The sequence below is a fragment of the Tursiops truncatus genome, chromosome 3 (assembly GCF_011762595.2).
Source record: "Tursiops truncatus isolate mTurTru1 chromosome 3, mTurTru1.mat.Y, whole genome shotgun sequence".
Classification (NCBI taxonomy): Eukaryota; Metazoa; Chordata; class Mammalia; order Artiodactyla; family Delphinidae; genus Tursiops; species Tursiops truncatus.
Genome location: NC_047036.1, coordinates 32,039,021 through 32,066,155, shown reverse-complemented (window position 1 = coordinate 32,066,155; position 27,135 = coordinate 32,039,021). Strand labels below are relative to the sequence as shown.

The following is a 27,135-nucleotide window of genomic DNA, read 5'->3' as shown; positions in this document are numbered from 1 at the left end:
ATACTCTTAGAATAGTGGATGTAAACTGGCTAAAATATTTATTAGGTAATCCAAATATGAATAGTTGAGAGTTGACTGTTAATGCTTTTTGGATCATCCATTGTTTTGTATTATCTGTGCTTTTTTGTTAGTGTGGCCAGGTTAAAGCTGAATAGCTACTTTTAAATTATATCACTATGATGAATGTACTTACAATATTATATAGATGCCAAACTAAATTGAAAATAATTGTGTAAAACTAGCTGAATATAACATTCATGTGTTCAGAGTCATAGGGTTGAAAGAGAACCTAAACCTAAGTACCTTCTTAAAATTCCTGTTACAAAGTCCTCTAGCCATACAGATTGCATAAACTGAGCAATGTGCCTGGTAATGATGAAATTTATATATAATATAATAAAATTGAGGATGTGCCAGGGCTTCAAACATGCCTGTTCAAGGAGTCAGTTGAGTTCAGTAAGCAGTATAGAAGAGCTTTTTAACCTTAATTACCTGGATTTTAAAGAATCTGGCTCCTTCAATTACTCTGCCATTTTTTTAATCCCAAAATGTTGAAGAATTTGGATTTGTAGTGGCTTGTTAATATCAAGACAGCATATTTTTAGTATATTATCAGGTTAGTAAGTGTTAATGTGAATCAGGAAGGCATAATTCTTGGCTTTAAGGAGTTTTATATTATATTTGGGATATACGTGTAACAGGGCATAGTATTTGAAGCACCTGCCAGTTATCTTTATAAAGGAGTCATAAGCCAGAGGAATTCAGAAAAAAATGGGAGATAGGTAAGGAATGACCTAGAGGAGAGTCCTCATAGAAGTGTTGACATCTGTTAGGACCTTTGCATAAAAGTGTAGTATTTGAATAGTTAGAGCCCTGGATCAGTGTTTTAAAAATCGTGCGTAATTTTGTGAATTAACATGTTCCTGGCATATTATTCAGTATTTGAAGATAATGTTGAGAAAAAGTTGATGATGAGTTCTGTATATAAATCTCTTAACTATTGAAGGCTGATTGTATTTTGGGCTAGGGCTTTTCAAACCTTTGAAGGTAGTGCTGGACTGGACTGAGAGATTTTAGGCATATTGTGAAGTAATTGTGTGCTTCTGATTAAGAGTATATAGATGCTTGGCTGCATTCCAAACCCAAGCATAAATGATTTTTTTCTTTCATTGTTTTGTAGTATATGTGTCTCCTCTCCCCGTTATTAATACTGCATGTTCAAAGGGCTCTATAAATTTGTATCAAACTTATTTCTAGATGTGTGCAATTTGGAAATAGAGACTATAAGTGGGATGAGTAGTGTTTTTGTTATTTTCCATGCTAAAATGACCGTATTTTCTGATTTCAAAATTTAAACATGTGGCCTGACAGTTTATATTTGAGAGAGAATATTTGAAATTAAGCTTATCCTGAAAAACATGCACTGTTTCATTGCCAAATCCAGACACCCTACCCTCTAGTAATTTGGGTAAAGGATAAACAGTGTTTGGGGAAATTAACACTCTATTAAAGGAGCAAAACAAGAGTTGAATTGCCACTTGCAGGGATTTTAGTAATCTTGTTCAGAACCCAGTGTAATTTCACATGTTTCTTATAATGAATAAATAGTGAAGAAACACAGAAGCTGTAAACAAAGAAGATTGCCAAGTAATTTACTTTTAGTTGCTAAGAAGAAACAACTTGCCAGATGAAAGTGTATTTTAACTGTTTTTAGATGTGTGTACATATATATTTTTATCAATAGTTTCATACTTTGAGAAATCACATCTTAAAATAGTATTGCTAGTTATTTCCATGCTTAATGTTCATCCCTATAAAACTTTTAATTGCCCTGGTTTTTTTTCCACTCATAATTCTGTATAATACACTCCCTAACCTTCACCACACCACCATCACCACAACCCCTTCCCCCAAGAAAAATGAGAAAAAGAAAAACTGACGGGAATAGAGTTGCAGAAAAAGTGAGAAGACTCCAGGTTGGAGGTAGGTGAGCTGTGAACTTGAACCTTTAGCTATACAGCAGTATCTGGGGTGGCAAGTGGAATATTGTGGAAAGTTTTATTTAACACGTGTTGTAGGTAAGATTTTAATCATATCTGTCACATAACATTCGTATAAAATCATGGTAATGGGATATTTGAATACAGATAGCTATTTCCTATCTTGTTTATTTAGAGTGACATGTGGTTTTACTTTATATGTTGTAATTTCTAATGGTATTTTCGAATGTCATAACTTGGTATAAAGCAGGTCGGATTAATTCTTATGTTGTATAAGATTTCATATGTCATGTAAGAATAATTCTTAACATAAGAGTTTATAACTTTTTAATGAGTTAAAAAGTTATAATTTTAGATTAGTGTAGTCTTAAAAAAGTTTAAATCACTTTTTATTTTTAATAAACCTTAAAATAGACCTTTTCTCCTTTGTCACGGGAGAATTCAGTGTTGTGTGTTCATGTTTCAAAATTGTTTTGAATATATAAGTGTATACTGTTTTACCTAGCGTAACGGAAGAAATTTTTCAAAATGCTGGTTAGTTTTCAAAAGGAAATAAAAAGATTAAGAGATTTGGATAAACTATGGCAGTTGCCTTTTGCTATGTTATTGTTTCTTGTAATAGTTATTTTGTTTTGTTAAAAAAGTTTAGATTTAATTTTTGAGTCCTAGGAAAAATTTTTTACTTATATCGGTGATTGTGTCTCTATTATAAAAGTACCACAGGAAAAAGTGTAACTATTTTTAAAGTAAGTAACAATATTACCACTAAATATTCACTGGGGGTACTTGAATATGAGTAGATTTGGGACAGATGTGTGTGTATAAATATTATTTCTATTTTTAAGCATATATGGAAGCTACTTTAAAAATTATGTTTTTAGTTTTACTGTGCTGTAAAATACAAACTATATAACTGGACTTATTAACATTATATGGAAAATAGGGATAATTAGGTTGTGATTATGAAGAATTAAGGGGCTCTGCTGTCAGTAACATATACTAACTGTAGTGAATAAACTTGGTGATGATACATACTTTGAATTTTTATTGGTATCTTTTGGAGTGCTTGATTTTGCATCCTGGTTGTTTTCCAGATAGGTAATTGCTTCATAGCATAGTTCAAGGTAGGTGAGGTATGACTCGACAAAGTTGTTATATATGTCTACAATATGGATAGTAGGATTATATGTATAAAGATAGATATAGGATACTAATATGGACAAAATAACATTTAATAACATGCTACCTGCATGATACATTAACACAGTCTAACACTGTAACTAAGGGCCTGAGCTTTGGAACCAGATAGATGTGGATTTGAATCTGGATTTGAATCTTGACCTTGCCTCTTAGAATTTTTTGACTCTGGACAAGCTGCCTTTTCTAATTTATTTATTTATTTATTTATTTATGTTATTTTTGGCTGTGTTGGGTCTTTGTTGCTGCGTGCGGGCTTTCTTTAGTTGCGGTGAGCGGGGGCTACTCTTCGTTGTGGTGCGTGGGCTTCTCATTGCGGTGGCTTCTCTTGTTGCAGAGCACGGGCTCTGGGCACGCAGGCTTCAGTAGTTGTGGCACGCGGGCTCAGTAGCTGTGCCTTGCGGGCTCTAGAGCGCAGGCTGGGTAGTTGTGGCACATGGGCTTAGTTGCTCCGTGGCATGTGGGGGTCGTCTGTGACCAGGGCTCAAACCCATGTCCCCTGCATTGGCAGGTGGGTTCTCAACCCCTGCGCCACCAGGGAAGCCCAAGTTAAAGTTATTTTAATCCAAGTCTGCTTATGTGTGTTAGGTATGTCATGATGTGTATGGATTTTTTTTCATTTGGTTGGGCAGTGGATTTATATGAGTGGTTAGAGTTTGGAATAATTACACTAATTCCAACTTAAAACATTTAAAATCATTTTCTGAATATCTGTTTTTTCCTCTTTAGCCTGACCTTTTAATGTTTTAGCCATGAAAACATCTAGATAGGTGAATTTTTTTTTCTTGAATTTTTTTCATAATGACTATTTAAAGAAAAATTATAGATAAATCACCGTAAAGAGTTCAAAGCTACCAGTTAGAAAGTTGGAAAAACTAGAATTCCAATCCAATAAAAGTCTTGTGTTGACCTAATTAAATTGGTGGAATGGTTACAGAAATTGGCTTAGTATTTCTATGGAGAAAAAGGGAGGATGGTAAACAGTTCTTGGTCTTCACTGCAATAATCTCATGTGGAAGACATCATTAATAGTTTTAAAGTGTCTTCGTGTGATTGTTTCTCCATCTTACCCTTGTTTTTTTCAATTTCTCTCATCGATTTGTATTTCTCTTATTCTATTTCTAGTCTTCTGGTGACTCTTCACATTTTTCTTTTCCCGTGCTTGATAGTGTTTTATATTCCTGGATTTAAAATAAATTTTAATTGTCAAGTTTTTTTTTTTAATTAATTCTTCATTGAATTTTAGGTTTTTGTCTCTGAGTCGGTGATGCTTTGTTAGAAAAAGATTCCACTGCCCATCTCTTGGTATGCATATCCCGAAGAACTTAGAACTGAATATTGCATAGGAAATTGATTAAATACTTGACAGCAACTTGGCAACATGTGCTTAGCATAGATGAGTAAAATAAAGAGCATTTTACTTATTTCAATATGCAAAAGCAAGAGTAAATATGAAAGTGAAACAAAAATATTCAACTATACTGAAGGTGAAGAAGTTTTGATGAAGTGCATTTTCTAAATGTTGGTAATTTTAAAGATATTAGTATTCACTCCATTTAAAATATTTTTATGCATCTACTCTTTGGAATTATGGAAAACAATGACTGGAATTCCCTGAAGGTGGGAACATTTAATAACCTTGGAATATCCTTGTTGATTCTGAGTCTAGACTGTTCAGTTCACTGAACAGATCTAAACTGAGTGTGGATTATTAGCTCCCAAAAGAATACTTGTTTTGGGACTTCCCTGGTGGTGCAGTGCTGAAGAATCCGCCTGCCAATACACGGGACACGGGTTTGAGCCCTGATCCGGGAAGATCCCACATGCTGCGGACCAACTAAGCCTGTGCACCACAACTACTGAGCGTACGCTCTAGAGCCCGTGAGCCACAACTACTGAGCCCGTGTGCTGCAAATACTGAAGGCCGTGCACCTGGAGCCCGTGCTCTGCAATAAGAGAAGCCACCACAATGAGAAGCCTGCACACTGCAACAAAGCATAGCCCCCATTCTCCACAACTAGAGAAAGCCCATGCGTAGCAGCGAAGACCCAACACAGCCAAAAAAAAGAAAGAAAGAATACGTGTTTTTAGTGGTGAATTTTGAGTGAGGGCTTGTTTGATTGTATTAGGAATGGTAAAATGCAGTAAATCTATATTTTGCACCATCTTTTTCAGGATTATATTAGTTATTGCTCTTGTTACCTACTGGTACATGAATTTTTTTCCAAATTATTTTAAATGATTTTTTCCTAGCCTAGAGCTGAACTAGTGTGGTAATTTTTTGCTGTCTACCATGATCAGGACTTGGTCTAAAATGATATTTTGATTATCAGAACATTTCAAATTGTGTGAAGGATTTATCACATGATGTGTTGTTTTAGCAGGCAATCTAGAAATTACATACTTCGAAGTAAATGTTTTCCTTCTAAGCAGTCCTCTTGGAAGGGCATGTACTTGTTCTAGTGGTGATGTCACTGTTCAAAACATTTTAAAAATTCTGCTTCTGAAGATTATTAAAGCTTAAAATTTAGACTTTTAAATTGGTATTTGGTTTGTCCTTTGGGATGAATTGGAGTTCAGGAAACAGTTAAATATAAGTTGGACTCAAATGTAGTGGGAATTCATTAACTCAGTGATTTATTCACTCATTAATTTGAAAAGAATTCATCGAGCATCTGCTGTATTTTAGCACTGTACTGGAATATGTGTGAGAAGATAATTTTTCTAAAAAGTATACAACCACTATATGTGATGACTGCCATTATAATCTAGTCCCTGGCTTCCTCACAACCGTTGTCATTTCCTAACTCTTTTCCTTTTGTTCACTATATTTGGCAAAACAGCCTCCTTTTTTTTCATTCCTACTCTTATTCTCTTTTTAGGGCCTTCGTACTTCTGTTACATTCTGTCTAGATTATTCTTCCCCTAATCTTGGGAGGCTTGCTCCCTCACTTTATTTAACTCTGTTCAAATATCACTTTATCAGAGAGGCCTTCTCTGATCATCTTATCTAAAGTAGCCCTCATCTCCATCACTTTCTATTCTTTTTTTTTTCTTTCGGTATGTGTGCCTCTCACTGTTGTGGCCTCTCCTGTTGCGGAGCACAGGCTCCGGACGTGCAGGCTCAGCGGCCATGGCTCACGGGCCTAGCCGCTCCGCGGCATGTGGGATCTTCCCGGACCGGGGCACGAACCCATGTCCCCTGCATCAGCAGGCGGACTCTCAACCACTGCGCCACCAGGGAAGCCCACTTTCTATTCTTTTATATTGTTTTCTTCTGTAGCCCTTGTCACTGCTGCCAATTACAGTATTGTTTGTCTGTCTCCCTGGAATGTAAGTTTTGTGAGGACAAGCACTTTGTGTTGTTCACCATTGTATCCCCAGAGCCTAGAACAGCTCCAGCACATTATATGTGCTTGGTAAGTCTTTATTGGCTGAATAAATGACCATCAAATTTGTGTTTAGCTTGAGGGCTCCAGGCCCATTTTTTCATGGCTTACTCAACATCTTAACAATGTAATCATGTATTTCAAGCTTTCTGTGTTTCATACTTAACTAATTATCTTAGTATTCTAAAAATCTTTCTATATTTTCCATTTGGGTTTTAAGAGAATTACTTTAATGGGGCCATGTCACCCAGGAGGACACCCAGGAGACATTCTAGCCTCATTCTTTGTCCTTATTCTACACATCAAATCTGTGACCAGATAATAATGATTTTATCTCTGAAATACTGGTAAAATCTTTTTTCCATTTCTGTTGCCATGCCATTCTTGAGGCCTCATTTTCTTTCTTGGGTGATTGCATTGGCTTCATAACTACTATCCCTGTTCTAGTTCTATCCTTTCCCAATCTACTCTCTTCACTCTAGCTAGAAACACATTTTCTACAAAGTTAATCTTAATTTCCTCAGCTGGGTGGAATATCTTCCTTCTTTGGGCTTCTATAGTATATTGTATGTTACCTTTCTTGTAATATTGTAATAATTTGTTCACTCCTGCCTCCCTCAGTCATAGTTGACAGATATTTATTTACCTTAACTGTGTGCTGGGTACTGTTCTTTTGCTGGTGATTCAGTGGTGAAAAACATTGAATACTTCCCCTGAGGAGTTTATGTTCTAGTAAGGAGAACACAGACAGTAAACAGGTGAACACAGAATTTTAAGTATGAATAAATGCTCTGAATAATGTAAAATTGGAGTATGTGAAAGAGAGTTGATAGGTGGTTAGGGGGTTGGTCAGAGAAAACTTCTCTGAGGCAGTGATATTTAGTTGATCCAGGACTAATGGGGAGGCACCAAGTGAAGAAGTAGGGGGAAAGTCTTCAACAGGTAGAAGGAACATAAAATATTGATCCAAAGGCCCAGAGATAGGAAAGAACCAGAGAAAGAAAGCGCTTGAGGAGAGGAAGAGTGGAGGATGTGAGACTAGAAGAGGTAGGCAAGAAATAGTATCATTGAAGTATAAGTATTACATGAGAAAATTTGTTCAAAGACCCTAGTATAATGTCGGTAAGTGCTAGGGTGAAAACCCAGAAGGCAAATGTTATTAAATAAATAATAGTGATTTATCCATTCTTTTAATCATGGACATTTGGTTGTAGTTTTTTGCTCTTATAAACAATGATTTTATATATGGTCTTGTACGTGAATCCTGGTACTCATACGTAAGTTACTCTAGGTTATATAACTTGGTGTAGAATTACTGCTTATATGAAAAAATATATGTATATCATAGTAGCAATATGTAAGAGTTGCTCTTGATCCATACTTTTGTCAACACTTGGGATTATCAGACTTTCATTAAAAATATTCTATTATGAAAAATTTCAAACATACACATACACAGAGAAAAAAATATAAGGAACCCTCATGTACGCCTTATCCTACTTCAACTATCGTAAACATATGGGGCAGTCTTACCTCATGTGTAAATCTTCCTCCTCCCTTTGTGGATAATTTTAAAGCAAATCCTAGGCAAGTATTATTTAATTTGTAAATACATCAGTGTGTATTTCTAAAGGATAAGGACTTTTAAATATATAACTGTAATACTATTAGCACAACTAAGTAAATTAACAATGATTTCTTTATATCATCTAGTATTTAGTGTTCAAATTTTCCTGATTGTCTTACAGATATCATTTTGAGTCAGGATTCATACACAAGGTTCACACACTTTTAATTTAATTTTTTGAATATGTCTGTCATATTGCTTCTCTTTCTGCGTAATCTGTCTTTTCAGTCTGTAGTATTTCTTTTGCTTTGGTCTGAAACATCTTGAATAAAATGTGTTTAGATGGTTATTTGTCCTACTTTGAAATTCATTGGGCATCCTGATTCTAAGTATTTTTCATGTTTTTGAACAATTTTGAAAAATTCTCAGTCTGACTTTTTGAGTAGTGCATCTCCTGCATTTTTTCTTGTTTAGGAATTCTTATTAAATGCATGTTAGACTTTCTCATTATCTTTCTTGTTTTTTAAACTTTTTCATGTATTTTGTCTCCTTTTTTCTTGGGGATCATGTTATAATACCTTCAGATGTATCTTTCAGTTCACTAGTTCTCCCCACAGCTGTGTTTATTCTGTTTATCCCCCCAATGAGTTTTTAAAATTTCAATCATGCTATTTTTATTTCAAGAAGTTCTGCTTGGATGTTTGTAAATTTTGAATCATATTTTCAGTCCTTTCTTTCCTTTAAACCAGAAGCTTGCAAGTTATGGCCTGCAAATTTTGCAAGTAAGGCTTACAGATGCTGCATTTGTAAATAGTTTTATTGAGACATAGCTGTGCTCATTTAAGTATTGCCTACAGCTGCTTTGGTGCTACGGCTACTGAATTTAGTTGCGAAAGAGACCTTATACCTTTCAAAGCCTGAAATACTTAGTCTGACCCTTAATGGAACAAGTTTGCCAAACTCCCTGCTTTAGATATATAAAACATAATTATTTCATTGTTTGTATTATGTATATGGTACTTCTAATATTTACAGTCTTTTAAGATTTTTTTGTTTATTGTTTCTGTTGATAGTGGCTTGTTTTCACGTTTCCTTCTGTGTTTATGATTTTTGCTTGTGCACTTAAATTTTTTAGGTTACTCAGACTAAGGGTGGCTACCTAGTTGGGTGGGTGGGTGGGTGGGTTGAGGTGGTGGTTGATGGTTGAATTTGCTTCTGCTGCCCAGGAATATGGTATACCAAGGGCTACTTTAAATTAAAATTCTCATTTTGAGATTTTTTTTTTTGGATCATGCAAAAGAATATATCTAGGTTCCAAAGACACCTGTGGTTGGCTTAGAATCTCAGGGAAGTCTCTTTTTATTTGTTTTGTTTCTGTTTGCAGCTTTACCCAGAGATACTTTTCTTTGTTCTCTGCCCCTTTTGCATGAGTGTTCTTCTCAGTGTATCAGACTTTATGGCTGATGAATTCCTTGTCTTGGGGTAAGCCCACACTCCTCAAGGCATGCACTTAAGCTCTACAGCAGTGGTTCTCAAGCTCTAGTCTTGTTTTGGAGGTCCCCACGACCTCAGTAATTTGCTAGGAAGACTCATTATGGCAAAAGGATGCAAAGCAAAATTAGCAAAGAGGAAAGGTACATTGGATGAAATCTCGGGGAATCCAGGCACAAGAGTCTTGTGTCTTCTCCCAGTGGGGTCACATAGGACATGCTTCATTCTCCCCGCAATGAATTGTGATAACACGTGAAATATTGTCCACCAGGGAGGTTTGTTAGAGACTCAGCCCCAGGGTTTTTATTGAGGACTTGAGAAGTAGGCAGCCTCTGCCTGGCAGGTAACAAAATTCCAGACTAACAGAATGAAAGCAGACGTTTGGCAAAAACCATATTGTTTGCATAAATGGTTTAGGCCCAGTGAGCCACTCTTACCAGTTAGGGCTGTAGGAAACCTCTGCAAGTATTTTTCCGGATGTAAGCCAGTGACTGAACTGGTAGGCAGACCTTTTTAAGGAAAAGCAGTTAGGCCTGTTAGGTTAACGTTTGCTGCGTAAATGTACAAATGAAGCACCTGGGGATGTTGATTTAATGAAGAGTCAGATTGGGTAGGTATGGGAGGGCCCAAGAGTCTGCATTTCTAACATGCTGCCAGGTAGTACCCATGTCGGTAGTTCACAGATGTACTTTAGTAGCCAGGTAGTTGCCCTGAAGGCCAGAAGTCCTTCTTTCCAATAGTATTTTTATCATAAACAATAAGTCTTTATTCTGAATTGGTAGAAAAGTTTTTTGTTGGGGGTTAAATTCTCTGTGCTGACAAACAAGTTTTTTTTCCTGGAGTGATATGGTTTATTTCGTATTAAACTTTATCCAACTTGAATAAGGAGATCTAAATTTATACTTCAATATTGGCATATTTTGTGTCATTGGGAGAATGGAAAAAGTGACTTTCAATGACTTTGTTGTAGAAAAGAATGAAGGATCTGGACTGTTGGTAATATTAATTGTACAGACCCACAATCTCTTATCCACAATTTTGAAAAACCAAAAACTCTGAAAATGAAAGCTGTTTTTCAGAAATAATGTGACCTGACAAAACGTAACCTGACCTAAACTCATTTGGCAGCAAAACCTGACCAGAATTTATATTATCTCAGTGTGTCTCCTCACATGTTCATCTAAAAAATATTACTGTATGTGAATATGTAATACTGCCCCTAACCTTGTTGGGATTGTTAAATCTGTGGTATATTACCTTTAAAATTAAAAAAAATTTGAATTCCTAAACCTATCTAACCCCAGCATGTCCGATGAAGGATCATCTGAAGGTCGTATAGGAGAAGTATGGAAAGAATTATGTTTAAAAGCACTATCAGAATGCATAAATAAATATAAAAATATTAGCAGTTAGGGTGGATCATATTCAGACCTCCTGTTCATGCAAGATATAACCAAAGAAATGCATTATATTGTTATATTTATAATAGTTCAGAGCTTTTAAAGGTTAAAATTCAAACAGCATTTGTAAATTTACTTTTAGATTTTGATTATTGGTGTTAATGCAATTATTTATGCATGCCCAAGTGGAATGTACAGAAGAATAACAAGTAGTAAATTTGTAACTAGAGGACTTGTTTGCACTTGAATTACACAGATCAATTGTATATTATGGCATTTTTGCACAATTAAGATCACCATTGCCCAAGGTTCATGAAAAAGCTTAATTTATCATGTGTTTCCCATATGCATGGGACTCCAGAGTAGTCAATATGTTTTTGTCTTGATAATTTTAGGTGAGGTGTGTCTTCTTTGATGTATATAACCATAAAAACATAAACAATGCCAAATACGGCAATATCAGCAAGGCACTGATTCAGAACTTAGTAGTAGTATAAAAATAAGATACTGTTGTGATATAGTCTGTAGAAGAGGTGCTGAAGATACATATGCTAAGATGTCTCAATGATACTTGTTGACTACCTGAACGTAATTTTCTAGTTCAGACAATATTACTATTGCCTAAAGAAGGAAATTTTGGAAAGCTTTTTTTTTTTTTCCCTTAAAGGATGAATTAATTTGATCACAGGACATACTGAATTCGACGTAGACAGACCACCAAACATAAAAACAGATATTTGTTTCTTTAATTGAAGATACACTGTAGAATTGAAATTTTGAGGCATTGTATTGAATTTGTTAAGAGTTATGGAGACAGTGAAAAGAGAAACCTGAGGGCAAATGATACAACTTTAGGTAATATTAAAGAGTATAAAATAGGAGGAGGGAATGCAGACCTTTGAGAGAAGTACTCAAGGAACAGTGAAAAATAGGTATGAAGAAGACCAAGACAGTGAATTATAGCAACCAAGGGAGAGAAGGTGAATTTGGTTAGCATTGGCCAGTAGTTCTCTAATGGAAAAGTCAGGGAGTTTGAAAAGCTGAGAAAAAGCCTTTGTATTGGGTAAATAGTAAACTCGTAGAGAACAACTTTAGTGGAATGGTGGCCTAGATACCTGATGGGTAGAATTTAGAAGATGAGGTAAGAATTAATTAACTTGAGCCTCAGAGAGATTTGGTAGAAGAAAGGTGTAATGTCACTTCAAAAAATGGGAAACAGTGGGCAGAAGCATTTTTTTTTTTAAAAGATGGGTAAAAACTAGTGAGAGACTTAGGTCAATGAGAAATAGTGAATAATTAAATGATGGAAATACTGGAATTAGGCACTAAGATGTAGAACCAAGAATACAAATGGAAAGGTTAGAAAATAACATTGTAATAGCATTTTTCAGATTTCTAACCCACACTCAAATTGTGTCTTGCAGCCAAAGTGTATTTGTACTCTTTGCTCCTTTATTAGTTTCTAAGAGGGAAGTCCTTAATTACATTCATAGAAGCCACCTGTCAGACAAGTGATCTGAACTATAGTCATGTTTCATAAAAAACGTGAAAGTAGCTGTACAAGCAAAATGTACAACTAACTTTGTAAATAAATCTAATAGGCTGGGTGTATATAACAATTAATTGCCTCAGCTTTTAGGCACAGCTGTTCAGTTCTTTTACAGGGTTCATTTACATAGTGAATTGTTTCAGAGAGAAACAGAATTTTTCTCTTACAATAAAAGATTTCTAATTAGGGGACTGTGGAAACCTAATGATTTAATAGATTAAGACATAGAAGTTTTAGCAGAACATCCAGTGATTGTAATCTTTATATAGTAATTGCTTTTAGTTATTTTTACTAACATTAAAAAATGTTCTAATTGCAGACAGTACTTTTCATACTGTTTTTCTGCAGAAAAATAGCATTAAAATAAATGCCATGACAAAGATTCTTTGAATCTTTTCTGTAGCCTGGTGAATGTCCTTTGTGTATTCTTTGTATATACTTGTGTATACTTTGTACGTGTGTATAAAGTAAAAGTGCTTTGTGAATTTGGTTACAGTTCTGTACTACAGTTATCTCTAAGCCCAAGCATTCTACTGATCTCTAATTTTATTGTGAAAAAGGGAAAGAGATGAACTCTAAGAAAGCACTTCATATTTTTTTTCCTAACAAGCAGCTCTTCTTCATTTTCCACCACAAACATCTAAGCCATCTTTACCAGAAAAATCTTTAAAAATTCACAAATTACTTACCATTTAAAAACAGATAATGATGGAATGATTAGAAGATTATTAGGTAAATAGTTAGGCTTTAGTTCTTTATCTAATTAGTACAACCTGGGGACATAATTTCTAGTGCTGGTATGAATGTAAATATCGATATAATGCTTGGAGGGAGGGGGTGTGTAGACAAAGATCAGGAAGGTGATTTTCTGAAGGTAAATGGCAGGCTCAAATTTCTACCTTTTCTAGACATTGTCATTTAAAATGTTTATATTTGACAAATTTGAATGGGTCATGGCAGTTACATTGCTAATTATATTAAATAGGTATGTTCTTACCTTAGAAGGTGAGATTCCTTTTCAAAGCAATAGAAAGACGTTACTTATGGTTAGGTTTTGGGGGAGTAAATTTGTTTTGGTCCTCAGAATTTGAAAAATAGATACATTAAAGCAGTGTGATCTTTCTTATCTGCTCCTCTTTTATATACATCTCTTCTACAGTTATTGTTATTATAATCATAAGACAGTATTTCCATTGTAAATTCTTGTGTTTTAATATTCACAGTGTGACCTGGGACATTCAATAAAATTTTTGGGGGGTGGTTACTGTGTGTCAGACATCATTCTAGGTATTAGGATGACACCATAATGGTGAACCAAAGCTGACTTACAGGGAGATAAATGTCAACCAATCATACAAGTAAATGTATAATTGCAAACTGGTGTGTACACTGAAGGTACATTCTCCTTTGAAAGGCAGAACAGTATAATGAGGTAGACTGTAGGGCGATTGCATTTTGGGGAGTGAGATAGACTCTAGAGTCAGATTGGTTAGGTTCAAATCTTATTACCATGTCTGGTATTTGTGTGACTTCAGGCAAGTGAATTAATGTCTCTAAGACTCTTTTTAGCATGAGGAGGATAATAATAGCACCTACCTTCTATGGTTCGTATGGAGATTAAAACAGATTTTTCATGTAAAAATATTAGCACAGTATATTGTAGCATATAATGTACTAATAGTTATTTTTGTGTCTGGATATTATTTCACATTGTAATATATTCTTATTTGAAAATGATACAGAAGCATATTTCATAGAGTAGCTCTTATCTGTTCTTCAAAAGTTCAGATCAGATAAATCCAAAGGGATATCAGAATCTAGTTACATGACATTGTGGTAGTCTTTATAGCATCTTTCAAATTTCAGTGTGCATAAGAATGACTGGGGTGCCTCCTACAAATGGTACAAATGTGGGTCACTTTCCAGGCATATTGATTCTGGAATCAGTATTTCTTATAATTCATGTATTTCTTAGAAACACAGGTTTGAAAACCACTGGTCTGTAAGTCTGTTTCCGATGCAGGCCAAATAGTCAATTATTTTGTCTCATCATTTTAAGGTATAACATGTAAGGTGTTTTTTGTTATTTTTGGTGTATATGCTTACTACAAATGGTAAAAAAAATTCCCCTAAATCTATACTTGCTCTAGGATTACTTATTAGTAAATAGTGTCATACATCAGTATATCCAATCTAGAATCCTGGATTCATCCTTGATTCCTCCTCCTGCCTTTCCTTCCAGCTCTAATCCATTACTGATGAAGTTTCTTACATGGAAGGTTTTTGTAACCTCTATTTAAACTTGACTTTCTTCTCCCCTACAGTCTTTCTAAAACACAGAGTTGATCATGCCATCCACTTGCATAAATGTCTTCCTTAATAATTATCCATTGCCCAAAGATGTCTAAATTTCGTAGTATATCTTATAAGGCCATTGGAATGAAGCTCCACTTTCCTATATTTCCTATCATCTTGTTTTCTTGGGAATATTGAATTTCTTGCCATTCCTTGAGAAAATACCATATTTTTTTCATGTTTACTTGTTGTGTACATTCTGCTTTTTCCTGTTGTATATGCCTAGAAAACTTATTGCTTATGGTCAAGAATCAGTTCCCATGTCAATCCATCCCCAAATAACTGTCTCACTCTTTTGCTCAGTCTTTCTTACCCAGTGTTTATTGAGCACCCACCATGTGCCTGGCATTGTTTCCAGGCCGGGGATGCATGTGTGAACAAGACAGTTTTCCTGTCTTCACTTGTCATACAGTCTAAGTGAAGTCTCTATCAAACACCCTCCTTTTATCTTATTCCCATAGTATTACTATGAAGTGTTATATATACCTCTATTCCCATTTAATTTTGATCTCCAGGGCTGAGACCGTATCTTGTATTTATTAATATTCCTCACCTAAGCAGTTGGCACAGTATATGGCTTCTGGTGAGCCCTGAAATGTACAGTTGAATAAAACTTAGGAATCTAAATATAAAGCTACTCCCAGGATAGATCAAAACTATACATTGTAGGAGACATTTGTACTTTCAGTTATATAAGTAATAAAATGACTAACTACAATCTAGAGGGGAAACCTGTGTTCCCACTCTACTGTCCCCACTATATAATGTCATTGTTATTTTATTCTTTACAGAAAATATTTAAGGAAAATTGGGAGGAATATTCTGTCATTTGAAACTTAAAAGTATTTTAAGCCATTTGTATCGATTTATTTTGTGATTTATTCAAAATAATGATTTGAAATAAAGATTATAGACAGTATTCTAATTATTGATATTATATATCCATACAACTTTTATTTTTTATTTATTTATTTTTTTGCGGTACGTGGGCCTCTCACTGCCGTGGCGTCTCCCTTTGCGGAGCACAGGCTCCGGACACGCAGGCTCAGCGGCCATGGCTCACGGGCCCAGCCGCTCTGCGGCACGTGGGATCTTCCCGGACCGGGGCACGAACCCGTGTCCCCTGCATCGGCAGGCAGACTCTCAACCACTGCGCCACCAGGGAAGCCCCATACAACTTTTAATTGAAGTGCTGTTCAAGTGAATTATTAGCTATTTCCAGCTGACTTTATTTTTAATGTTTTATGCCTAGGTCAGACCTGGTCTGTATCTTACAGTTATATAATGACATGCTTGTAATAAAGCAATTAAAGACATGATTTTTGTTCATATAACTTTTAAATGATCACATCAGTGAACTGGTAGATGTCACTTGTTTAATTTATCCAGTCAAAGGTACAAATGAGAAGCCTCAAGAAGGACATTTCTGCCACCCCCATTAGTGTTTTTATCTTCTTCCCTTGAAATCATTCAAAATGAGCAAATTCTTTGGGATTATAGAAAAAAGACATATTTTTGTAAAAATAGAAAGAGGAATGTATAAAATGAGGTAATTTTAAATCCAAAATTGAAGTGGAGCAAAAGAGACCTGAACCCCTGGGTCACTGGGAAGACAATCTTAAAATGTTGCAGATCAGCGGAAACTGCCTTAACCTCTTCTTACAAAATTGTATTGATAAGAGTAGGATACTGGAACAGGAACCCAAACAAAACTGTTCTCTTCCAGCCTCTGGGAAAAGGAGATAGAGAAAAGATCTAGTTGTAAGAAAATTTTACAAACAGTCGTTGAATTTTAACTGTCTGCTCTTATGGTGGTCATGTCATTTATAATACAACCTGGGATACTTTGGGGAGTGAAAGGAGGTGGTATTAATAATTACACTGGCACAATAGGTATAAGTTAGAACCTAGGCAGTTGAGATATGTGTTCTGTCATAACTGCTGCAATAGTGGTATGAAGAATGTATCATGAGAACATAAAGAAGGGAGCTTGTAGGTTAAGGAAAACCTTTACACATCTGAGTAAGACTTCTGAAGAGTGAGGATTTCCTCCAAATTGGGTAGGGAAACAAAGGGCATGCCAGGCTGAAGAAACCTAGTCCCATCTTGCTGTCTGTGTAGTCTTGCCTCTGTACGCATCATTCACTCTCAAGAGGTGCTTCATGTCCATCATTCTTCTAAAGTAGCCCTACGAAAGTGTTCAATTTTTAGTATAATAAACCTAACATTTGAGAAAGTTAGAAGGGCTTCCCTGGTGGCGCAGTGGTTGAGAGTCCACCTGCCGATGCAGGGAACGTGGGTTCGTGCCCCGGTCCGGGAGGATCCCACATGCCGTGGAGCGGCTCGGCCCGTGAGCCGTGGCCGCTGAGCCCGCACGTCCGGAGCCTGTGCTCGGCAACGGGAGAGGCCACAATAGTGAGAGGCCCGCGTACCACACACACAAAAAAGTTATAACTAAACTGATTTACTTGCAGTAGTAATTGATAGGTTTTCCTTGCCTATCTCTACTACAGTATTTATATTTAAAATATACCAAAGATTAAAAAGGTTATCTGCTACAGTTGCTTGAGAGGAAAAATTATTATTTTCAGTATGTGAGGGTAGATAATACTTGTTTTGCATTCCAGATTGTTAATCCAGAGCAAATCAATGAAAATTACAAAGGGACAGAGTTTGGCATCAGTATAAGAGACAATATTCGACTCCTCTATCAAAGATGGAATAGAATAGGCTCTCTTAGGAAGTTTTGAGTTCCTCTGCATTATAGATAAAAGGAAGGCCCTTTTTCCAGGATGCTATCATTGGGATAGATCCTTTCCCTACTAAATTATATAACTCTTTGATATTAATAATTGTTAGAATTTCAGGAAATGTTAGAGAGTTTGAAGCGGTGCTTCCTCAACTTTTGGACCTGTGGGTAATGGTGAGAAGGTGTACTCCCAGTGTCCTTGCTGGTAGAAGAGACAGATTTGCTGCTGGCTTTTACAGAGGTAATACCAACTATAGTTATGCCATATACTTTTTTTTTTTTTTTTGCAGTACGCGGGCCTCTCACTGTTGTGGCCTCTCCCGTTGCGGAGCACAGGCTGCGGATGCACAGGCTCAGCGGCCATTACTCACAGGCCCAGCCGCTCCGCGGCATGTGGGATCTTCCCGGACTGGGGCATGAACCCGTTGTCCCCTGCATCGGCAGGCAGACTCTCAACCACTGCGCCACCAGGGAAGCCCTGCCATATACTTTTAATCCTTTATGTCTGCTCACAGTAATCATAGATAATATTAAATATATAATTAAATACATATCCAATTTATGTAGTCATGTTTAATTTTATTAAATTCTTATGCACCCAACTTTTCTAGCTTGTTGCTTCCTAGCATTTGTTCATGTATATTCACAAATAAATCACAGAAAATATTGCTCAACTGTGCTCCCACTCCTAATTCCTCTGACATTTTCAAGAAGGCAAATAAGACAATAAAAGTTTTACTTCAAAAATGAGCAGATCTTGGATCATAAAAGTAATGCACGGGACTTCCCTGGTGGCACAGTGGTTAAGAATCCGCCTGCCAATGCAGGGGACACGGGTTCAATCCCTGGTCTGGGAAGATCCCACATGCCGCGGAGCAACTAAGCCCGTGTGCCCGAACTACTGAGCCTGCACTCTAGAGCCCACAAGCCACAACTACTGAAGCCCGCACGCCTAGAGCCTGCGCTACACAACGAGAAGCCACCGCAATGAGAAGCCTGCTCACCGCAACCAAGAGTAGCCCCTGCGTGCTGCAACTAGAGAAAGCCCACGCACAGCAACAGACCCAATGCAGCCAAAAATAAATAAATAAAATAAATTTATTAAAAAAATAAAAGTAATGCACTAAAATGTAACCAAAATTCATTAATTTAGACACACTAATATGTGAATTAAGCATTTGCCTGGGCTAGCCACATAACTTTCACATGATTGATCCATAAAAATTGTTTTTGCTAAGCGAATAATAACTAATTTTAATTATAGTTGCTACTATTTATTGAATATCTGTTCTGGGCTAGGCACTGTGCTAAGTAAGTTGCACCTCACACCTTGTAACAATGCCTTCTAGGTTAGGTAATTAGTATATTCACTATAGGTATGAGAAAATGGATGCCTGTGAGGTTTAGTGACTTAGTCTAAGGTTACATGGTTTGTAGGTGATTAAGCTAGATTTGAATCCAGTTCTTTTTTATTTCAGAGTTCTTTCTATTATTCCCAAATAGATGTATGCGAGTAGTTTTTGGTTATTAATTTACTATGTGTACTTGAAACTAACTTTATTTAAAAATCAATTTTATGTTGTATATTTTTTGACAGGTAAAGCTATTAATATGATTTATTGCAGCATGTTACAAAGCAGTACATATTGAAAACATTTTAAAATAAATGCATGTTTACTCACATATATATATACATATACGTGTGTGCGTGTGCATATGTGCACATACATGGAGAATTAAGCTAAAGGGGGAAAGAATATATTTATGTATGTGTGTATATGTCTGTAGATGTATAGAGATATAGATGAAAGGTTTCTTTACTGTAGTTTTCTCTTGGTGGTTTTCTGTATGTATATATGTATCTATAGATACGTGTATGTGCTTATATAATATTAAATTGCTGGATATTGGCTATAGTTATTCCATTACCTCCAGAAAGAGTCATTGGGAACACTCATAGGACTTACAAGTTACACAATAAGAGGAAAAGAGCAACTGTAATTTTAGCAGTTCTTTTGTGTTTTGCTTCCTTGCATTTGAATGGTTGGCCATCATAGCCAGCTAGCCACAACTTTTTTTTCTCTTTTTCCTAGCCACATCCCCGGCCACCCCCCCGCCCACCCCCGCTTTTTTCCCTTAATGCAGCTCTGGGCTAAACTACTGGGCTTCAGAGAAATCCTAGTGGATTATCTCATTTGTGCTTTATATCAATACTTCTCACATAGCACAGTTTTGGAGAGGCTGAACTGGAAACATTAAGTGAGAATAGGAAGAAATAAAGAGAGGTAAACCTCTCCTTAAAGTCTCTCCCCTGTCCCCAAAGTCTCTCCCCGTCCCCGCCCCCAGTCAATAAAAAGCACACTGATCTCAGCTTGCTCATATAGTTTAAGTTCTGACTGTCTAGCATAGGAGCTGGCAATCTACAGCTCATGAGGCCAGGTCTGTTTTACTGAAACATAGCCACATTCATTTACTTATGTATTTTCTACTATTGCTTTCTTGGTTACAACAGAGTTGAGGTTACAACAGAAGAAGAGAGTTTATGGCATAAAATACTTACTGTCTGGGCCTTTTTTAATTAAAAAGTTTGTATACTCCTAATCTAGCATGTAAGGAAGAAACCAGGGACTTCTTATTTCATTACCAGGGGAACTTTACCCTAATATTCCAAGTTAGAGTTCCTCATAGGAACATTGTAGCACATGAGCATTACATAGTATTTCATGTCTAAAATGGCCCTGAATACTATTTTTGAATTGGTCTAGGAAGTAACATAGTTTCTGGGAGGAAACATGTCTGTCTTTCAGGAAATATATTATGAAGAAACTTTGAAATTCTTCCGTATTACAATTCTAGTTGGGTGTTCCTGGTAATTAATTATATAAAAGAGAAAGGGGTAAAGAGGGCAAAGAAGAAAGGCTGATTCATTTTGATTTGGATTGACAACACCACCTGCATTGTATGTTAGGTTCATTATATGTCATTATTCATCAGGCAAAGATTTGACCCAATATGGGCTTCTCACCATCTGTCAATTTTCATATTGTGTGCATAGGGGTTTTTGTTGTTGTTGTTTATCAGTTTTCTTCCATTTGTATGTAAGGTCCAGTAAGGAACGATCCGTCTTGCTCATTGATGTATTTTCCCAGTACTTAAAACAGTACCTGACCATATAGGTGTTCAATTAATGTTTCTGAACGAATGAACTCAGACTCGAGATTTTATTTTTGTCACAAAATTGTGGCTTTTCAAAAATGTCTGCAATCAGTTTGTACTTAGAAAATAGGCAATAATTAGAAATATGCAAGCCTTTGTGAAGAATATATCTTCAGACTAATCATCTTAACTATGAGTCCTATCACATTGCATAGTAGTAACTGTGTCCTCACGTTAGCGAAACTGTTTGATGCCTGACAATTTAATGATAAATTGATGTAAAATGGTTAGGTTATATATTTCCATTAGGTGGATTTCACACTGGCTTTAAAGATCCTTAACTCTGGTTTTGCAAACTACTGTAGGTTCTGAATTACTGTAAGGGTTGTTGTAAAAATTGTATTAAGTTCCCAAGTATAGTTAAATCATTTAAAAATCATTGGCTTACTCATAATTTTTCTTCTTCAATGTCTCCAAACAGATACCATTTATAACAAAAAGATATTACTGAGTACTAGCAGTGATCTATTCATGGTCCCTTGCAGTTTTTTTAATGAGCTCTGATCCCACCCAATGGTGAGCTGTTTTCATTCCATATTTAAGACAACCTAAAAGAGTCACTAATTTTAAAGTCATACGCTAAACCATTTAAAAGTAGATAGAATTTCATTGGAGTTTAAAAAAAAATGCGAAATTTGTAGGAAATGCTCAGAAATCAAATGAATGATCTGAGTATGTAGTCATTTCAAAGTGATTGGAAATAACTGGGTTATGTAATATGCTTAGTGGTTTGACACTAACCAATTTATGGTTGTCATGGCTTACACTGAGTATAATAGAATGTCGGAATGTAGGCAGATGCAAGGTAAATTTATAGAACAATGTGACCAGTTTCATTTGCTGAGGAAAAGACTGATTCAAAACAAATAGCATCTTAGTTCTGTGTTAACATCTAAATATCTCAAAGGAAGGCATAATGGTTCTTAAACTAAAATACCCGTAATGTAACAGGTTTTTTTTCTTCTTTAGATTGTGCTTTTGTTTAAAGCAAATAGGATGCTGAATATATTAATAGAAAAATAGCTTCAGGAATATTGACACTCTATTCCAGGGGTTGGCAGACTACCAACCGCAGGGCAATTTCTGGCTTTGGCCTGTTTTTGTAAAACAAGTGAGCTAAGAATGGTTTTTACATTTTAAAAGCTTTTTTTTTTTCTTTCAGTATTTTTTTTTTGAAATAATCTCACACAGGTCATTAATCACTGCATAGTGCCCTGTTACATAGATGAGCCTTTTTTTTAAAAAATTATTTATTTATACCTGCTGAGTTGAGTCTTAGTTGCGGCACGTGGGATCTTCATCGCATGCAGGCTTCAGGCTTCCCTGTAGTTGTGGTGTGCGGGCTGTAGAGTCTGTGGGCTCTCTAGTTGTGGTGTGCGGGCTCTTCGTTGCGGTGCATGGTCTTCTATCTAGTTGCGGTGCACAGGGCTCTCTACTTGTGGTGCATGGGCTCTAGAGTGTGCAGGCTTAGTTGCCCTGTGGCATCTTAGTTCCCCAGGGAACCCAGGGACCAGGGATCGAACGCATGTCCCCTGCATTGGAAGGCGGATTCTTAACCACTAGACCACCAGGGAAGTCCCTCTTTCAGTATTTTAAAGATGTTGCTTCACTGTCTTCTCATTTGCCTGTTTTCCACGAGAAATTTGTCATTCTTCTTATTCCTCTGTTTTTTATCTGGTGGCTTTTAAGACTTTTCTCTACCAGTGGTTTTGAGCAATTTGATTATGATGTGCCTTGGTCTAGTTTTGGTCCTGTTTCTTGTGCTTGGGGTTGATTGAGCTTCTTGGATTTATTGGCTTATTTTGATCAAATTTGGAAAGTTTTCATATCATATTTTCATCTATTATTTCCTCAATTCTTCTATCGCCTAATTTTTTCCTTTGAGGACTCCAGTTACACATATTGTAATTGTGTTAGGCTGCTTGAAGCTCCATAGTTCACTGATAGTCTTTTCATTTATTTTTTGTTCCCTTTCTGTTACATTTTGGTTAGTTTTTATTGCTTTGTCTTCAAATTCACAATTCTTACTTTCTGTAAAAGCTGTTATGCTTTTATTCCCATCCAGTATATTTACATCTGAGACATTGTAGTTTTCATCTCCAGAAATTCAATTTGAGTGCTTTTTATACTTTTCATGCCTCTCCCTAAGTTTTTGAACATATAGAATACAGTTATAAAAACTGTTTTAATGTCCTTTTCTGCTGATTCTAACAGTTCAGTTTTGGGTCATTTTCAGTTGATTAATTTTTCTGCTTACTATGAGTCATAGTATGACTTTGCTTCTTTGTATGTCTGATGATATTTGGATGCTTATCATTGTAAATTTTGCTTCATTAGGTGTTCCCTATTTTTTCTGTTCTTATGATACTTCTTGAGCTTTGGTCTGAGACACATTTTAGTCACTTGGAAACAGTTTAATTCTTTCAAGTCTTGCTTTGGAGATTTGTTAGGTGGGATCAAAGAAATGTTTAGTCTATATCTGATTGTTCCCCACCACTAAGCCAAGACTTTTCTGAATACTGTAACCAATGCCCCATGCACTATGAAGGTTTTCAATATGGACATTAGGAACAAGCACTGCTTGTTCTGCCCTGTGTGAACACAAGGCACTCATCTCTTTAATTCTTTCGAGTGGTAATTTCCTCACAAACATGCACCAATCATTGCTATATTGACTACATAAGGGATCCCTTTGCAGATGTCCAGTGTTCTCTCTCTGTGCAGTGCTCTCTTCTCTAAGAGACTTTTTGGTCTACTGGGACTCTGAGCTCTGTCTCTTCAACTCAGACAGTTTGGGTTTCTCCTCTCAGCACCAAGGCCTGGAAACTCTCTAAAGACAGTAAGCTGGGGCAGTTGTAGAGCATGCTTGTTTATTTCTCATTTCTCAGGGATTATTTTTCTTTACTTCTTGATGTCCAGTGTCTTGAACTATCATTTTATATGTTTTGTTCAGTTTTTTGGTTGATTCAAATAGGACAGTATTTTTGGTGCCTGTTACTATTGTGTCAGTACATTGTGGCCAGAAGTGAAAGTTGTGCTTGGGGTTGGGGTTGAAATTTAAGAATGAGTGGTTGAATAATTCCAGGTGATGATACACAGAGTTGCACCATAGGTATAAGTGGAGTAGAGTCATCCACATGTGAGTCATCCACATGGACTTTGAAGTCTCCTAAGTAGATAGATTTCAGAGAGAGTGTAAGACTTTAAAGAAGCCAAGAGCCAAAGTTGCGAAGTTTTAATACTACACGGTTTGTGTGTTTGGTTAAGAAAATACTCTTTTAAAATTATGTTAAATTTCTTTTGTCTGTTCTAGAACCTTCTGATAACTTAAGGGAGATTCTCCAAAATGTGGCCAAATTGCAAGGAGTATCAAATATGAGAAAGCTAGGCCATCTGAATAACTTTACTAAGGTAAGTAACTTCATTCTTTGTATTACCATCTTAAATTCTTTTTTCCTTATTGTACTTTTTAGATGCTACTTAACCACCATTAACAAGAAATTCTTGAGTATTCCTTCAGTATTAGTGCTTTCCTCTGCTGCTTCTCATGGATTTTTGTCATATGTTTTTAAATTTAAAAGTATATTTGAATAATGGGAAGCATTATATACTTGTTGTAAAAAATTTGGTAGGTTCAGAAGCGAATAAAGTAAAAAAAACACTGAGAAGTCCATAATTCAATCTCCACTATTATTCACAGAATGATGTATTTCTTTTGCCTTTTTATATTCATTTTTATGTGATACTATAGGATAAATATGTTTGTACATAAGTACGTGTGTGTTGCTTTTCATAGGTGTAATAATTTCCAGAGAAGTATTACAACTTCCTCTCTCTTTCCCTAATACTCTATTCCCATTATCTGGATCTCAATTAGAGCTCAAGATAAATGTAGGGGCCCTTGTCCCAGATAAATATTGACTTGATCTCTGTTAGCAGCCAAGAATTCCCAAGTTTGATAGATGGATTGGTGTGCTTTTGAGCCTGGTAATGCTGGACAGCCAACTCTTGGAAACACTAAAATGCCGTTATTTGAGGTGATGCCATAAATAGAGAGCAAAATGCTTTCTTTGGGAAAATTTTTTTCCCTTTTTAGTTTACTAAATATAAACTGTTATACATTTTATTTTATTTTTAAATTTTTGTTGAAGTAGAGTTGATTTATAATGTCATGTTTCAGGTGTGCAGCACAGTGGTTCAGATTACATATATATGCATACACATATATATGTATTCTTTTTCAGATTCTTTTCCCTTATAGGCTATTACAAAATACTGAGTATAGTTCCCTGTTGTACATTTTAAATGTAGGAATAATTGTTTGTTATAACCCCTTACTACTCAAAGTGTGATCCATATACCAGCAGCATTGGTGTCACCTTGGAGCTTGTTTGATATGTACAGTTTTTGACCCCCACCCCCAAGACCTACTGAGTGAGAATCTACATTTTAATGAATATCTCAGGTGAATTTGGGTGTACATTAAAGTTTGAGCGGCACTGTTTTAATCCTTCCAAAATGTTTAATTCTCTTCTACCTGGTAGTTAGACTGTGGCTTGGATTTGATTTTATTTCATAGAAATAGAAGGGGATAAGAATATTGTCACTATGTAACCAAGTTGTTTTTTTCAGTATGGTGTTGTCTGATAAATATTTACAAAATAGATTAGTTTTTTTTTCTTTTCATAGTTAGGGAAACATAGATATGCATTTATTTTTTCTTAGTGAAACTTTGAAATATTCTGGCATTTTATTTTTATATAACAGATGAGAAACTTATTTTGTATGAGGGATGACAAAGTGATTTTTTTAAAAACAACTTTCAAAAACACTGAATGAGTGCTTGTGAAGGGGTTTTCAAAAATATCCCTGTGACGCAGACCTACTAGAGAGTGGACTTGAGGATACGGGGAGGGGGAAGGGGAAGCTGTGACAAAGCGAGAGAGTGCCATGGACATATATACACTACCAAACGTAAAATAGATAGCTAGCGGGAAGTAGCCGCATAGCACAGGGAGATCAGCTCGGTGCTTTGTGACCACAGGTGGGATAGGGAGGGTGGGAGGGAGGGAGACGCAAGAGGGAAGAGATATGGGAACACATGTGTATGTATAACTGATTCACTTTGTTATAAAGCAGAAGCTAACACACCATTGTAAAGCAATTATACTCCAATAAAGATGTTTAAAAAAATAACCCTGTGTATATTTTCATTTTTATCAATGTAATGAAAGTCTTCAAATACATTTCTTCAGTGTGCTAGTCAGATAATAGCAAGTTTTTAAGACCTAGAGTTGTTCCACAGTTGCAAATGGCATCTCCTGGTTTCACTCCCTCTATTAAATTTCCCAGTTTTATGTCATCATTCTTCACCCAACCCTAATAATAATACGTCTTACCACTTGCCTAGATTTAACTGTTAAAAACAATTAGTAGAGGTTTTTGTCCTGTTTGAACTCATGGGTCCTGTCACAATCAGGTTGACATCTAGATATGTAGTTCCGAATCTCTTGACAACTGGGATTCTGAAAGTTGGGAATGAATGTAAGAATGGCAATGATTTCTGTTATTCCACTTTGGCACCAGAATGGGTACTAAAGCCATCTTAAAAATCTACAGTAGCACTATGCAGTAGACATATATGTGAGCCACATATGTAATTTTAAATTTCTAATAGCCACACTAAAAAAAAGTAAAAGTGAAGTTATTTTAATATATATTTTCTTTAGTCCAGTATATCCACATTATTATCATTTTATGTAAGTATAAAATATTAATGAGATATTTAATATTTTTTCATGCTAAATCTTTGAAATCAAGTGTGTATGTTATGCTTATAGCACATCTCAATTCAGGCTAGCCATATTTCCATGTTCACAGCCACCTGTGTGTGGCTAGTAGCTACTAACCATAACGGACATTGTATATACAGAACTTTTTGGAATGGGAGTGGTTTAAACATCTATTTCTAGGAATCTGTTGGACACCTTTCTTTTTCCCTTGTCTATTCTCCATTTATTTCTATCTAGATCCCAGTTTCTCTAGGGTTAAGGTCAGTTGCCTTCTCTCCCTTTTTCCCTCCTCCATTTCTTTGTTTTCTGAGTTTTTCCCATAGTATTTCACTAAGTTGTTCCCTCCACTTGGTCTCTCCTTGATTTGTGTTCTCCCAGTCTCTTCTCCGGTTTCTCCTTCCCTCTCGTCCTCCTCTTTTTTTTGTTTTGC

General features: G+C 35.9%; 1 protein-coding gene across 5 annotated transcripts in view; it reads left to right on the top strand.

Moving 5' to 3' along the window:
• RICTOR (RPTOR independent companion of MTOR complex 2) overlaps window positions 1-27,135 on the top strand; it is a 127,615-nt gene that overhangs the window by 7,892 nt on the left and 92,588 nt on the right. For all 5 annotated transcript variants that reach the window (XM_033852811.2, XM_033852810.2, XM_033852812.2 and 2 more), the window contains exon 3: window positions 24,227-24,324. In XM_033852811.2, coding sequence (XP_033708702.1) covers window positions 24,227-24,324 — 98 coding nt within the window. The remainder of the gene's footprint in view (window positions 1-24,226; window positions 24,325-27,135) is intronic.